This window comes from Sipha flava, unplaced genomic scaffold (genome assembly GCF_003268045.1).
Source record: "Sipha flava isolate LNK unplaced genomic scaffold, YSA_version1 73_pilon_pilon, whole genome shotgun sequence".
Classification (NCBI taxonomy): domain Eukaryota; kingdom Metazoa; phylum Arthropoda; class Insecta; order Hemiptera; family Aphididae; genus Sipha; species Sipha flava.
Genome location: NW_020273613.1, coordinates 3,813,076 through 3,831,019, shown reverse-complemented (window position 1 = coordinate 3,831,019; position 17,944 = coordinate 3,813,076). Strand labels below are relative to the sequence as shown.

General features: G+C 30.0%; 1 protein-coding gene across 1 annotated transcript; it reads right to left on the bottom strand.

Annotated features, from left to right (window-relative positions):
- Positions 1–10,171: 10,171 nt before the first annotated feature.
- On the bottom strand, positions 10,172–10,951 carry LOC112692468. The gene has a single exon (XM_025567143.1). The coding sequence runs from the start codon at positions 10,949–10,951 to the stop codon at positions 10,172–10,174; it is 780 nt and encodes a 259-aa protein (XP_025422928.1).
- Positions 10,952–17,944: the final 6,993 nt, after the last annotated feature.

Here is a 17,944-nt window from a genome sequence, read left to right as displayed (position 1 = left end):
ATTGTACGTATTGATATGATTTTTTAAGTAGTCATACGATCATGCGTTACCTATAATTTGAACATTTTGAATCGTGTAATGACATATAATCATTAAGTTTCAATTATTAAATATTATAGCATTAATTATAATTAATCGACTTACTTAATCAATGGCATGGTATAAATACATGTAGTACATGGTGATTAGTGTCATACTTATGATATTAATACTACCTTGGTCGATCTTGTAAACTTGTGGTTTCATGTGTCCTCTTATAAAGAAGTTACACATGGTTATATCACATGATCGTTTTCTAATCATTGAATCACACTGTAGATCAAATCAGATAATAAATATAAAAAAATTACGAACAAAGAAAAAAATAATGCCCAAATAATATTATTACAATAAATAATTTATATTTTATATTTTACTGTTCTTTTTTCTGGATGTTAAAACTGTCAGGTTTTAAATCCTGTAATTTAAAATATGTAACCATTAATAAGAAATTTGAGTACATGGCAATCCTTCGGCCAAAGTCTTTTCTCATAAAGAAAAATAAATAAAAAGCAGGCTTGACAATAATATTACTACAGTTATTTGAATTAACTGACTTTTTGAGTGAGAATCTAGAACATATCCCTTTTTTCACAGTTAGGTTTTTGTTGGAATAGACGTAAACAATATTGAATTATTCAAAAAAAACTTGCCCATGGTCAAATATTTAACGATTTACAACGTATTGAAACTCAAATTGAATATTTATTTAATGTAATATTGAATATTCAACTTCAAACCCGGTAGTTTGTACAGTTTCACAATACTTCTCAGTACACTTACTATCCACGGACTTTTCGGTCCAAACATTTATTATAGTTATTAAAAAACAAAAAAATATTATTGACCATTAGCAAATTATGAATGGATAAATCTACAATCTTTGAGAAAGTTTAATAAAATCTGTTGTCGAAATTTTAATGTTTATTTTATATAAAAATGTATTGCTCTAAATCCTATAAGAAAATGTATACGACAAAATTTAACGTTACGATAACACGATGTTCCGAAACCGCAGGTAAATATAATGTATAAAGAACACACGTGTACTATAGTATGGCTGATAAGTTTTTATGTTTTAATAAAAAACTCGTCTAAATACCGGGGAAAGTTTTTGGAGTACGAGATCGCGGAAATACTTTCCAAGAAAAGTGCATAATCCTTCAAACACTCGTGGAAACGGTTCAGCATTGTTATACCGAATTTTTATTGAAAACATTTTTAAATGCGGTTTACAGTTCAAGGCAAACAAGACGAATTGTAGCGCGTCATTTAAAATCTTAGGATTGTTAACGAATAAACGTTGTAAACAATTTAAATACACATACATCAAACGGATCAATTAAAACTATCTAAAATATTTACAAAAACTACTTACAAAATAAGGTTGTATTCGATAATTTCATTAAAAACATTGGCATATTTCATAGGGACATCGTGAACATACCCGAGAAAAAAGTGTTTATTCGTCGAATAACTCACTCATTATACACAAAAATACTACTAGTGGAATTGTTAATAATAATAATAACAATGAACATTTTTAATTAGGTATTTTAAAACTTTAGATATTTACAAGTTATATATGATAATCAAGGTATCAACAACTACTAGTGTTTTATCTTTACTTCTTTTTGTGTACTTAAAAATGTTAAAAATCTTAAAAAGAATTTACTTTACTCGCAAATATCAGTTATAAATGGAACACAATGGTATTGAATAAATAGGTTGTAATAATAATATACCAAACTATACACAAGCTGGTCAAAATTAGAACATTTTTCCCATCGAGTTTATACACATAGATATAAATGTGAGTTTTTACTACTATATATTTATATAGTTAATACATTTATTATCGATTGTTACAGAATGCCACCATCCATATATAAAGTTTTGATTCATGAAATTCTTGTAATAAAATATTTTCTGTTGCCATTCGGGATTCTTTAAGAAAAAGCACAATAAATTAGAAACAAACGCTATAAAAGATACCGTGAAGACCGCACAAGAAAATCTTTACGAATAAATACAAATTTAGACTTATTAAATGTACTTGTTATTTCTTCTAATCCACTAATTGTATCAAAAAGAACTTTAACTACAAATCCTATATCTGAACCATCAATAGATAAAATAAATTTATTATATGTTTCTAAAGAAACAAATAAAGAATGTGATTCAGAAACCGATTACGAAACTGATTTCCAATAAAATAACAACATATTTGAAAATAAACTAAAAATGTGAACAAATAGTAAATATATTAAATAATAAGTAATAAATAATCTGTGTATATAAAACAGTAAGCTGATTGACTGCTATCAACGCACAGCTCAAACCATTGGACGGATCTATTTAAAAACTAATAATTTTATTTTTGGTAGTAAATGACGGGTATTGCATAAATATTAAACAAAAAGATCCCGCAACAGGTGCCAAAACAAATAAGAATGTTAGTACAAAAAATTATTATGCATATCGGTTGATGATTAGACGCGATCAGGACTAAGTTATTTTACGATGCATAAGCTTTGTCAACAATTCATGGTCGAAATATATATAAAGATAGATAGCGAACGATTTCGATACTTCGATTTCGATTCAATCAAAAAAAGCTGCGTGCAAAAGATTCTCAAAACAATTGTTAGATATTGGAGATGGGAAAGTTACTACAGATGAAACGGGATGTATAAAATTACCGAACGATTTCTGCACAATCACTTATTCGCAAGATGCTCTCATTGACCAGATATGTCCCAGTGTACACAGACAATACACAAATCATGAGTGGCTGGCAGAAAGAGCAATTTTAGTAGCAAAAAATGTGGAGGTCAACGAATTGAATCTCAAGATACAAAATTTGTTACCAGAAAACTTGGTGTCATACAAATCTAGATACAGTTTGCGATTCTACTGAAGTTGTAAATTATCCAACAGAGTTTTTAAACTCATTGGATTTACTATGCTTGCTACCGCATAATTTACAATTGATTATTACAATTTACCATCGATAAAATACCTCCTTCAGAGTCATTTAAAGTTGTAATACATGCAGATAAAAAATCACCAGAAGAACATAGAGGCAGGTATAATGCATCAACGGCAAATGAAGTTGCTTTAGTGTTAGTAGATCAGCAGTTTGATCGAAGAGACATCATCCTCGAAAACCGAAGTAACTCACTTCACCGTATCAGTGAGATATATCGAGCATACGACGCACTGTAGTATCCTTTAATGTTTTGTTGGGGAATGATGGGTATGCAATCAATATACCACAACGCGATCCAAAAACCAAGTTACCGCTTAAAAAAACTGTCTCTGCATCAAGTTTTTACTCATATAGAATAATGGCCAGAGAAGGGGAAGACAACTATTTAGTTAATTATCGTTCTCTTTTCAGTCAATATTTGGTAGATGAATACGCCAAAATTGAAACTGAAAGACTAAATTACATCAAAAACAACCAAGCCAAATTGCGTGCAGATAGTTATATTCATTTAAAAGATGCGATTGGACGACGAGACATAGAAGCTAATCAGTTAGGCCAAATGGTTATACTCCCGTCAACTTTTACTGGTGGGCCAAGGTACATGCACGAAAGAACACAAGATGCTATGACCTACGTTAGACATTACGGTCGTCCTGATCTTTTTATTACTTTTACATGTAATCCTCGCTGAAAGAGCTCTTACTTCCCGGTCAAAGATCATATGATCGACATGATATAATTGCAAGAGTGTTTCGGTTAAAAGTCAAAAAGACCATGAACTTATTGGCAAAAGGTAAAATATTCGGAGAAGTGAGATGCTATATGTATTCAACAGAATACCAAACTGTAGAGAGGTTCAGGTAGTTGTAAGCTATAACTTATCGAATAGGTTATGATAATAACTAAATTAATATGTATAAAATATTATTTCAAAAATCTTAATTAATTTAAATTTCAATAGATTTAACAAAATTTAATCTTGGCAGGTTACATACATTTATATACTTAAACCCGGCAACGACAGGTAATTCAGCAAGTCATATATAAATTTATTTATATTTATATATTATGTATTTTATGTTACTTCTAGAGTTGGGATTTATATGTAATAAAAACCAAAAATATGTAAACGTTTTAAATTAAAATACAATTCTGAGAAATTGTTCATTCGGTGTCCTGCACTTGTAATGTGTGCACGCTTAATTTTGGGCATGTACCAGTTGCCCCCAAAAGTACATTTTTTTATACTAATTCCCCCCAAATTGCCTAGAGCAAAATGTACCAGTTTCCCTCAAATGTTAATATATACATGATGACAATACATAGCCTGTAAAATAGGGGAGGTAAATATACAAATTATAAATAAAAATAATGTAAAAATATATTGTATAATATATTATATTTATTATTTATTACAAAATACAATATCATATATAATTGCAAATATCAAAATTTGATTTTATCATTTTATACTATTTTACATAATTTTTATAAATAATTTTATTTATTATTTGTATATTTACCTCCCCTATTTTACAGGCTATATATTGTAATCGTGTATATATTAACATGTGAGGGCAACTGGTATATTTTAAAAATCCCGATAACAGCCGTGGGGGGCAACTGGTCAACATCCTTAATTTTAGCTCCCAGGAATATAATTAATGGGTAATTCCTTCAGGCTAATAAATAACAGAATCCAAATTGCAATAATTTTTCCAAAGTATCGGTAGCTTTTTTATAATAGGTGGAGATTTTTATGCTTAACATATCCAGTGGAGTAGTAGATACTCTAACACAAGAAGTAAATTATTTCATACTAAAATACTAAAAAATAAATTGTCTTTTATTTTCCTTAATAAACCAACTTATTGGCCTACACATGAAAACATCTCCCGATATTTTCGATTTTTTTCACTACCCAAATCCCAATTAGTTTAAAATACTATTTAAAAAAAACCTAAATCCCCTATCAAGTGACCATTTCCTCATATATTTAGCCTTAGAAACTCTACCCGTTTCCTTCCCTGGACAGCCTCTTTCAAACAAAAATTAGACCAATCGCTGCCTCTCATTTTCCCACTAAAGTGTCCTCTAGATATAGATAACGCAATCTCCATACTAACCGAGTACATTCAAAATGCAGTATCAAGTTCTTCTTCCCACACCTCAAATAATAAACTACCATACTATCATACTTCACTTCCTCCATTCTTAGTTAATCCTATAAAAGCAAAACGTCAGGCTAGATCATTATGACAAAGAACAAAATATCCCAGACACAAAACTATTTACAACCATCTCATAATCGATTAAAAAATTCAATTAGCAAAGTACAGATCCGAATAGTTTAGCAAATATTTAATTACTCTGACTCCCAACAATGGCTCCCTCTGGAAAACAACCAAAAGTCTAATCAATCATCGTGATAATACACCTCCACTCGAACGACCTGACAAATCATTAGCTATTTCTGATAGCAAATTTTTTTGAAAATTACCTGTCCTATATATTCTCTTAACATCTTGATCTACATTTTACGCCAGATCACGCCAATCTAGTAAATTAATATTTGTCCTCACCTTTGCCCATGTCTCTTCCCGCAAAACCGATTTCTCCTGCTGAAATTGTTTCAGTAATCCACAAGTTCGGTCTAAAAAATCACTGGGTCATGACCAAGTTACAAATAAAATAGCCAAAAACTTATCAAAAAAGTCAATCCTGTTTCTTACTCATATATATAATTCTATGTTTCGTTTTACTTACTTCTCTCCTACATGAGAGTATTCATTTATCATTATGATCTCATGTAATTATAACATCACCTGAAAAGAATTTATAATTTGCAACAATTAATTTATCATGTTTTATTAAAAATATGTATTTACATACAAATCCCAGCCTTAGTTATGATATATATTATCGTATTACAATATAATACTATCTGTCCATATCTACTTAAAAAAAATTTTTTAATAAATGTAATTTATGTAATTAATTTAATAATGATTTTATTATTAACAAAATATAAGTATAATTATATTTGAATTATAATTAGAAAATTACTTACAGTTTTTATTGCATATTCGATATTTGATAGACTACCATGTTTAATTCTTAAAAAAATAAATTTATTATTTTTAGTCTTGAGACATACTTCGGTTCATAAAATATACCAACCACAGTAAACATATCCAAATCTTCCACTACCAATATTGTTTTTGACTTCCCATACAGTATTTTTAATATCTTTCAAAAAAGTTCCACTGGGTAATTTTTCTTTAGGAGTTGTCTTTGCTTTTTTACTCATGTTCACCTTGGATGAAATGCCAACTATTAAATTTTTAGAACATCAAATATATATATTAATACTTTAAGTTATAATGACTGGGAGGTCTCTTCACTCCGTCATTCCTGTTTTGTTTTTATTATTATATCAAATAAGCTTATTGTTCCAATTTGTAACAGATTGCTAAATAAAGAATTAAGTTAAAAAAAAAAAAAAAGTTAAAATGACAAATTAATTAAATTAATTAGCTACCACTGAAGCAACTTTAAAGAACAACTTTAAGTTCAAATTTAAGGCCTTTTTATAAAACTGAAATTTGCATTTACAGGTATTTTTAGAAGGATTAATGTATCTATACAAGCTTTTGACTAATTCCATATAAAATATGGTAAATCGTAAGTTATAACTTTATTTTAATGAAAATTCCTACTTGATTTACTTGCTAATAAAGATTGTTTTGATATTTTCGTAGATCAGTCGGGAATGAACTGCAATATTGCCATCTACCAAATCAATACTCAATATGAAAGGTATAAGTAATAATATGTCGCGTCCTGAGTAGTCACACAATAACACAACTATCACGAACTATACAGTTAGTAATAGAAATTAATAATGATAAGTTTAATGAAGAATTTAATGTAGTAAAAGCAGAATTTCTGATACCAAAGGATGGTGTATTAGGTCATAAGTTTTTATCCGAAAATAAAGCGATAACTGACATATGAACTAAAACAATGATTATTAATAACGAGAGCGAGAATGTGAAAGTAAATAATGATGTAGAATACATTTCATTAAATCCGAGAACAGAAACTATTGTAGAATTACCGATATCAGATACGAGTGTCCAGAATAAAAATATAATTTTGCAAAAATAGGAAATTATCAAGGATATATAATGTATTAATGTAATAGGGATAGTAAAAAATGGTAAAATTGTAGTGAGCATAATAAATATTTCCGAAGATAAAAAAATAATTAAAACAAATGATTTAAATAAAATAAAGTACGATGAATATAATATATACAAATTTAACAACGATAATGACCGGATACGTCGTATAAAAAAACAGATAAAATCTGACCATATGAACGATGAGGAAAGACAATCCATAAATAACATTTGCGAACAATATTCTGAAATATTTCATTTAGAGGGAGAAAAATTAACTTGTACACATGCTGCAATGCATGAAATTAAATTAAATGATAACCAAAGACTGATTTATAAACGACCATAAAGATTACCACACGCACACCAAGAAGAAATAGCAAACCAAATTAAACAAATAAATTTAGACGGAATTATCGAACCTTCTTGAAGTCCTTGAAACTCACCACTTTTATTAGTAGCTAAAAAATAGATGCAACGGGAAAACAAAAGTATAGAATAGTTGTAGATTTTCGAGTTTTAAATAAAGTAACATTAAACGAATTTCATCCACTTTCTAATATCACTGAAATACTAGATCAATTGGGTAAATATCAATTATTTAGTGTCATAGATTATAAATGTCCGACAGAAAATTTTTGATGTCATGTCGTGACGTGTCGTACCAGTGTGAATCGGACTTAATGCGTTAAACTTTTAAAAATATAACCCAAAATGATAAATAAGCTATAAATAAATCCACTTAACTAAAACGGCCGTCAACGTCGAAAGTATTATAATCTGCCGCTCAAATTATGAAATAATTAGATTTATAGACACAAAAAAAAACCTGTTTTTATATTTTATGCAATTTTCAATGTATCACTTTTGATACGGTGATTGTCACGCCACATTTACCATGCACAATCAGATTATGTATATATATATATTTACAACAGCGAACTAATTTATAATAATTAACATTATTCATTACTAATATTTAAGTTCAACTATATAAATTCTCGTAAATAGTAACTTAAATTCGCAGATAATAATTATATTACCTAGTATCTTCAAAAAAAAAAAAAATTATAACATCTATGGCTTAGCGCCTCCTTAGTCGTGGTGCCCCTAGGCTATAGCCTAGGTAGCCTAGTCCTAAATCCGGCCCTGCAAATAATAAAGCATTAGGAGCAATTTTATCACGAGAGGAAATAGAAAAATATTTACCGATAGCTTACGCGTCGCGGACTTAAAATAAAAGTGAAAATAATTAAAGCATTACTGAATTAGAATGTTTAGCAATCGTATATGGTGTAAAACAATTTTGACCTTATTTATACGGAAGAAAATTTATTATTTTGAGTGATCATAGACCATTGAAATGGTTATTTAATTTAAAAGACCCACTATCTAAATTAACACGTTGGCAAATACAACTAGAATAATATGATTATGAGATTAGATACAAACTGGGAGTACAAAATTCAAATGTAGAAGCATTAAACCAAATGTATACAATTTTAGAAATTAAAGATGACAATTATTTCAATTTTATTAATAAAATTAAAACACACTTAATTGTAAATAGAAAAGTAAATGAAACAATAGGAGATTTAACGAACGTACCAGTAGAGTATAATTTAGTATCGGAAATAACTAAAAAATATAATTTTAAGGACGGAATAAATAAGTTACAAAAATAAAAATGTAGCAATAATCAATTATGCCACCGAGTAAAATGATAGCGATATTAATTATTTTAAAAACGAAAATAGATATATAATGTTCCTAGTAACTAAAAATAGAGATAACAATTGACCACGCATGAAAATATGTATGTGACATTAGTGAACTTGAAATAGTTATGTGAGGAGAATGATATCAAAAATTGAACACTACCTGTTATCTTTATAGGATGGCATATTTTCGGTAGAGGTATAGTAAAGGAATCTCAATTCCGAGTCTTGACCCTCTCTCCAGAAGAAAAAAAAGTTTAAAAGTCATAAAAGACTTGTTACAAAGGCACAGAAAGGATTAATTTTATCATGTGGTTGTAAATAATTTAATTTGTATTTATAATAATAATAGAATAATATAGTTACTAATTTATATTTTAAATGTATATTATATATTATAAAATTACTTATTGTTTTAGAATATGTTAAACCCTCTTCACAAAATATATTAAAATACGCCACTTTGTTGCATAACAGCAGCATTTATAGTGTGGCGGGGGTTTTACTTTTCGCATATGATTTTTTTCTCCAGGAAAATAAATATTTTTTGAACTTTTATTCAAAAAATATTGCGATCCAGAGTTTGATATTTTATTTTATTTTTTTTTTGTTTTTGTTTTTCAACAAAATGAAACTCGTATTTAATCGGCCACATTTTATATAGATATACGAGCGCAATATTTTTTCGATCAAATTCACTGTAGCAGCACCTGAATAAATGTTTCAATGTCGAGGCATCTGCGTGTTCGTACACAAATGATGAGAGTGTTTCATTTTCGAGTATTAAAATTGTATACATGTATGTTTCAGCATCAGCATGATATTTAGATTTTTTCACGTGCTATTCGTACACAGAGCGTTTTATTACGAACGCATTTACGCACATAATTTACGTACCTTTAATATACTCATATTATAATGTGATGTTTAAAGATAGCGTCGACAATAATATTTTACAAACGAATAAAGTTATACCGAATAAAAAAATCTCCGTACAACTCGTATGCATTTCTAAAATGTTTATTTATTTATTTAATTATTATTTATTAATTAATTAACGGAATAAAAGTTCCTTATTTAGTACAGTACACAATAATAATTCGGTAAAATAAGATAGCTAACATATACAAGGGGCGATGGCCTAAAATACAGCAGAATTACAGGTACAGTAAATATAAAATAAAATAATTAGGACACAAGTAAAATTACATACAATAAATGTACAAAAATAACACAATTTAAGGTAAACTGAGAAAGGAGGGGTCCTCGTTAGCCAACCGCATCATGCGGTCAATTGGTTTGTTTTTACCGTAATTGGTACAGTGGAGAGGTACAGTAAAAGGAACTCGAGACCTTGTGGCCCGATGTGGAACTTTAAAGTTTACTTGGACGAGCAGTGAAGGGGCATTTAATGAACCATCGATTAACTTTTTTAAAAAGACCAGATTAGCTTTAACGCGCCTATCTGCTAAAGATGTAAGGCTAAGTGCGCGCAATACTGGAGTATAGTCATGAGGAGGATGGACAATTTTTAGCATGTAAGCTGCAGACGACAGAAAGCGCCTTTGTACTCGCTCTAAGTGGCAAGAATCAATTACCACAAATGGGTCCCAGAGCACAGACGCATACTCTAGCATGCTTCGGACTAAAGAGCAGTAGACAGTCTTGAGAGATCCAGACAGCTTGAACTCATTCATGGTGCGCATTACGAAGCCAAGCGATTTGAGGGCTCGGCAGCAGATGGAGTCAATGTGAGGGCGGAAGTTCAGGTCGGCAGTGAAAAGAACGCCCAAGTCGCTATTGCTTGTAACTCTATCAATCACTGAACCATTGATAGTGTAAGAATAATCGATTGCCAACCGGCGCCTGGTGAAGGACATAGCTTTGAATTTATTAGTATTAAATTGGAGGCCAAGAGTGCTAAACCATAAGCTAATGGAATCTAACTCATTCTGAAGGGCGAGACAGTCAGCTTCAGATTCGATTTTTCGGAAAAGTTTCAGGTCGTCAGCGAACATAAGGAATCTACAATTAGGAACAGCCTTCGTAATTCCATTTATAAATAACGAAAAAAGCAGGGGAGACAAGTGACCACCTTGGGGAACACCAGATGGAACAGGAACGACAGCAGATTTTGATCCAAGCACTTTAACCCACTGGACACGATCGGACAGGTTGTTATAGTATTCTCATTTCTTTAGTCATGGGATATATTTACATACGTGCATAATTTCTTTTATATAGTTTATAGGGTTGACAGATTTCGAAAGTACCAAATCGGAACGATAATTTTTGTTTACTTACATGGATAAAGTAAAGTAAGAAGTGTGCAATTTATTACGACGTAATTGTGTGGAATTAGAAATATGAGACTAATCGGTCTTTACAACTTCTATTTATTAACTGTTGTCAAAATCACTATCTTTTCCATTATATAAACATCTATCCGGGACAGTTGTACGATCCAAGAAGTCTCTTCGGAGTATAAGTCATGAATTCGGTAGAGTATTAGAAATTCGGTGTCGTGTACCCTAGGCGGGTAATGTGTTCTCCATATCCGTGGTCCGTGGTCCGTGGTTACTATAAAGTCGGAAACCCGAATATATACCGAATATTTATTGATATTTTAATGTATAACTCATTAGACAGCGTCGACTGCTTTGTGTCAAGACTGACGACATGAGTCCTATGCAATGATATATTACGTACAGATGTTATAACATAATAACAGGGGATGGAGACGTACACTCGCCACACGCATTTCTATAAGGTAATGTTATTCATATTTTTTAGTTACTGAGTAGTTACATTTATAAATATAGAAGGGTTATTGAGTACTCAAGGATTCCCATAAGTATGAAGCCCTTAGCTAGAATCGGATTGTGAATCCAATTATTGTATACGTAATTGAAGTTTTATGATTCATTCAAATTAGAATTAATGAATTAGAATGAATTGATTTTTGAATATTTTAAGACAATCGAAACTATTTTTTTTTTTACAATTCAGTCCAATTTTATCTGCAAGCTTGATATTTCCGCTTCGGACGCAACCACGTAAAATCGATTCGCAGTCCACCTATTGAGAACCACCACTGCTCTGTATTGTGTGTGTTCGTTTGGGCACAGGATTTTTCAAAATCTTATGCGGTTCAATAATTATATTATTTTATAGACGTATTGTCATGGTATTCGTTTTACTTTTTCTTTCTTTTTTATTATGTTTATGTCCTACGTACCCTTCAATTAGATATCACTATAGCGGATTTATCGATCACGTTCACTATCCGCAAAAATACGCGTATATCTCGCAGTGTAATAATGGGAGTCTTTATAAGATAACTTTTATTGAAATTGATGTAAACCGTAACGGGCATTACCCAGGAGTCCCGGCGGACGTTAGCGTATACTAATCCCAAATCGGAATGAAAGAATCCCAGTGAGAAACCCAATATAATATTCTTATAATATAAAATGTCATGCGACCAAACACATAATGCACGTGCACTCAAATTCGTAATCATCTCTAGATCGTTTTCCATTTACGGACATAAAACAAAAGTTCACTATGATATATCGATCAAACACAATTATATTTTATTATACTTATACACTACATTATATTTGTCGGTTATGATTGTTAGGGTGTTCCGCGAGTTTTCCACTTAAACTAAAGCGTTTTTCTTGCAGTCTGTGCTTTTATTTGCTTTGGGTTGGTGATTTGATTTGTTTCAAAACGTTGAACCTGGTTATATTTATACAATTTTGAACAGTGAAATCGAAATTCGAACACTAATTGTATGTCCTTTAGTGAATTTATATTGATAAATTTACGCTCAAACCTTATTCGAAGTTATATCATGGGTTGAATAGAATTTTCCACAATCTATATCAAAGCCATGAGATTCGGACGACTCGCTATTCGAGCCGACTAATCAGTGAGTACTATTCATACAAGTATGAACTGTTTTTTTTATTAGACATTAACAACTAACATTGTACATTTGTAATTATAATTAAAACGAGTAATTGTAATGGTAAAACGATACGCTCTATAGGGTAAGAATGAGAAATAATTAGTTCATAATATACAAGAAAAATGAATTAATTAATAAATCTTTATTTATAACAACTAAATGTATTTAAATGTAATAGGTAAATGCTTAAATCAGGATAAACTTTATAAGAAAGCATACATAAACATAATTATTTAGACAATTGTGTTACATGTTTTTCAATTACTTCTTCCATAATAACATTTCTAAAATTAAAAAATTAGAAGTTTACTAATTACTAGGCTTAGGGACTTATAGTTCTAAAAAATACACAAATATGCATTATAATATGCATTTATGTGCATTAAAGAAAAAAAAATGATCAGATAGTACACAAAATAAAACGTGTCCATCGGATTTAATATATTTTTAAACTCTGAAACAAAACTTTGTAGTCGACTACTCGTAAATTGTTGTACTTTCGGCATAACACAATGTATACAAATTATCGCGTACGACGTTTTACGTATGATTCGACGTTGTGTGGTTGAGAGATGCAAAAATAACGACGGATAATCAACTGAACTGAACACTAAACAAATAATCTATTACTCTATATCGACTATTATTATTATTATTATTACTATAATTATCTTTATCAACAACCGGTCAATATCCAGCGTGTTATACGGTCGATACGGGTTTATAGTATTATTTATACTTACACAAAAATTATAACGAGATATGAGAGGTAGTTTGCAGATAGCATATTACTGGAAGTATTAAGTCCTCTTAGTATATTTTTTTTTCGTTCGGTTGAAATATGTATATGTATAAAGTTATATGTAGAGTGCGGATTTCTATGCAATCGCATATTTTTTCCTTTCAATATTTTTGGATTTTTGTCAGTTATCTCCACGAATTATCATAATTTGAAGTTAATGGTGAAATTTTTTTTTGCATATTTCTGCATATTTAGAGGTTATTGCATATTTTTGCATATTTTGGCAAAATTTAAAATTTATTGCATATTGGAGTGAAAATTTAAAAAAAAATGTATAAAATAATATTTTGTCTAATAGAAAAATAAAAAATAAATTTCATAGTCACTAAATAATAATTTATATATATATATTTAGTTATAAAATAAATAATCGATTACGGCGTAAACTTAATCGCCCTTGCTGTGTCAGTCGATTATCGACATACTACTTGCTTCAAATATGCCCTAATAACTTCGGTTGACATCGAGGATTCGTTTTCAGTCTTTAAAAATATGTTAACCGATAAATAACACAGCTTCACAGAAGATAAACTTGAAATGCATATGATTATTTATTTTAATAATAAATAAAATTTTAAAAATAAATTAAGTTTAGAAAATTCTCTAAATTTTTTTATATTAAGTATTTAAGTAATTAATTTTTATAAGTTGAACTATAAATTTTAAATAAATAAAAAATTCTTGCATATTTTTTGCATATTTTCATGATTTTTACTGCATATTATATGGCATATTTCGATACTTTTAAGTGCATACAAATCCGCGCTCTAGTTATATGTGTCTATAGTTTTTAATTTTAAATAATAAAATTTGAGAAATTTATCAAAATATGCAAAATAAGCATAATAATGTTAAAATAATCATTCTCCTGCAAAATCTATCAAATATGCAAAAATATGCTCATCCAAATTTTAGATCTGATATCATGGCACCGAGATACGAGTTTATTTCGCATTCTGCTATATTTAACAATAATTAAAAAAAGTATGCAAATGCTAGTCCCAAAGTCCCTAAGCCTACTAATTATAAACATAAACATTTATAAAATTCAATTAAAATAATTATTACTATTTATTCTTATTCTTCTCAAGATTTTACGGTCTTTGAAGGACTTTCATTTCTTCCACAATATTCCTCCATCTACTATATTCGAACAATGCTACACCTGATGAAGCCTAGTCAGATTCACCATTGCCCATACCGGATTTGTCTTTAAAAACATCCACACCTACTTCGTTTACACCCATTATACCCAGGGCCGTCCCGAAGATTAAAATGAAGAGGGGTGAATAATATGAAAAATGCCGACTACAATTTTTTTACTGAATGTATGTAGTATAATTAACTATAGTAGTCGTATTTTTACTTTTTAATATGTATATATATGTGTCAATGCCGCACGTTTTTAAAATTGACAGTTTAATTATATATATATAATAATATTTTATATTGTATACGTATAATAAGTAGTTATATAAATTTTATTCGTGTATACACTATATTACAAAGTATGTAATATTTGCTTTCTGCAAGTAAAATTAATAAAACAAGTCCGACTGCCGACCGGTGTTTTTGTTGGGAGGGGGGGGGGTGAAACACTCCCCCTAAGACTCCTCTTCAGGACGGCCCTGACTATACCATCAGAACAAAACATACCAAAAATGTCTACAGTTCTAAAATCAACATCAAATAATAATATAAAACCAACTTTCTTACGTTCTTCAGTGAACTTATATAGTAACATTACTAAAAGTGCTTCTCCTAAAATTATAAAAAAAACACAATGATCTACTGAAATTTAGTGAACTATCCTACACTTATAAGTCACAATGATAAAAAACTAAATAATAATATTACACAAATGACTACACTATACCAGTTTTTTCTTATTTTTTTGATGAAGACATACTAACAAAAATAAAACATGAAAGTGAACCTTATGCTTCACAAATAAATATAAACAGTTCATTTGTGTCAAATGAGCTCAAAAGATACTTAGGTATTTGCATTTACAATTCTTTGTGTATTATTCTAAACATCAGAAACTATTAGGGTGACCATCTGGGAATGTTTATAATTCACTTAGTCAAAAATGATTTATAGAAATAAGACGACATTTTCATTTTAACGACAATACCTCAATGCTATCGAGAAATGACCCAAATTATGACAGGTTACATAAAATCCACCCTATATACCCTATATTCATCACCTAAATAATAAATTTAATTATATACCGCAAATAAGAGACTTATTTATTGATGAACAATTTTGCGCTACTAAAGGTAAAAGCTATTATACATAATTACTAAACCTTACAAATGAGGATACAAATTGTTTGTTCTTAGTGACGTCAATGGGTTTTCTTCCAATTTGAAATTTATAGTTGACAAGAAAATGAACAACGTTTCCGTTTGGCAAACGAGCCTGATCTTGGTGCTTGTGGAAATATTGTTTTGAGGTTGCCTCGAAATGTAGACAAAAATAAAAACCACCAGTTATATTTTGATAATTATTATGCAAGTACACCTTTGTTGTCATATTTATACGGAAATGGAATAATATCTCTTGGGAGCGTAAGGAAAGATCGTTTGACTAATAATAAATTACCAAATGAAAAAGAATCTAAAATTCAAAATTGTGGTAAATCATTTGAATATACGTGTATATCTACATACCAAGATGCTCCGATATCAGTAACATGGTGGAAAGAATAAGTCTGTAACCATGTTATCAACTTACTGTGGTTCACTACCTATGTTAAAAAATCATAGATTCGAAAAAAAAGTTAAAAAACAAAATCGAAGTTGATTGCCCTCATTTCATAAAAGAATACAATCGATTCAAGAGGGGTTGATTTACTAGATAAGCCTTATAGGTCGTTATAAAATATGACTGAGACGCGTAAATGATTCATGCGTTTGTTTTATCATATGGTGGACATGTCGATTGTTAATTTTTATAATTACGATTCAACAAAACGGCAGATTCTGTTCTCGGACGATCCGATGCGACAAGATTAAATTGAAACTGGATCGGTTGCATGTACATACATACAAAGATTCGCCAAGAATTGAACTCAGTAAGGTTTTAGTCGATCATTTTCGCAACTCCTCTGCCATAACTCACGACTATAACACAAGCCGTGTCAACGAGCTTTTACATCGACATTATCATATCAGCCAGACTTAATCATGACCTTTGAAAACGATAATATTTACTTCGTCCATGCAGCGAAACTACGTCATCGCATGGTATTTCAACCGGGTTCGCAGTATATTCAGAAGCGAAAAGTTTTTAAACTTTAACGATGAAAAAGTCGGTTAATGGCGATTAATACGAATTTACTACATTGACGTGCTCGACGCAAGTTCGTTAAAAGTTTCAACGCCATATCGGCGATACCTTTTTAAGCTACACGATTGCGTACGAAGGTATAAACGTCGATACCAATTTCCATACCAGTATTGGTATATACCACATGCCTATACGAGAGAACTTAAAAAAGTTAATAAATATTTTGTGTTTTATTGCTTTTGTTACTAATGCTTATTGATATATGATTTATATGATATCAAATATATCAGATATAACAAAATGTCGTTATCTTTGTTATATTATACGGTATTTTCCGAGTTTAAGTACAAGTAATAGATTATAGATGTTAACTTTATTATTTGTATTATACTGTATATATGAATACACCGAATTTATTTATTTATTTATTTTATTTTATTATTTTTATTTATTTATTAATTTATTTCATGGAATCAGCAACGTTATCGCAGAATACGTGTAATGGGCAATTTGGCTACCATATTCACGAAGTCGGGAAATTGTGATTGCTGATTTCGTAAATTTGATTTCTGCTGTTTGCACGAATTTGGTAACACATTATTATGATATAATTACAAATAGTGGCGTATGGCAGTAATTGAAAATTTCCTCCCTCCTTTTAAAGTTGGTGACAATGTGCTGGTGTCAATCTCGTTTGTGGATCGAGGGCGAGGTGATGCAGCCAACCTTTTTGCAGTTATCATAGAAGAAAAAGATGAAAAAGAATCCCTAAAGAAGGGATTTTAAGCATATGGCTGGAACGGAACACTATTGCAGCTACAAAGTACTGTTCCCTGAAGACTGCAGACGTTCAACAAAATTAATATTCACGAATTACGGGAACTTGTTAGATTGGGGTAAGTTGAGACCAAACAAGGCTATTGATTGGCAATATAT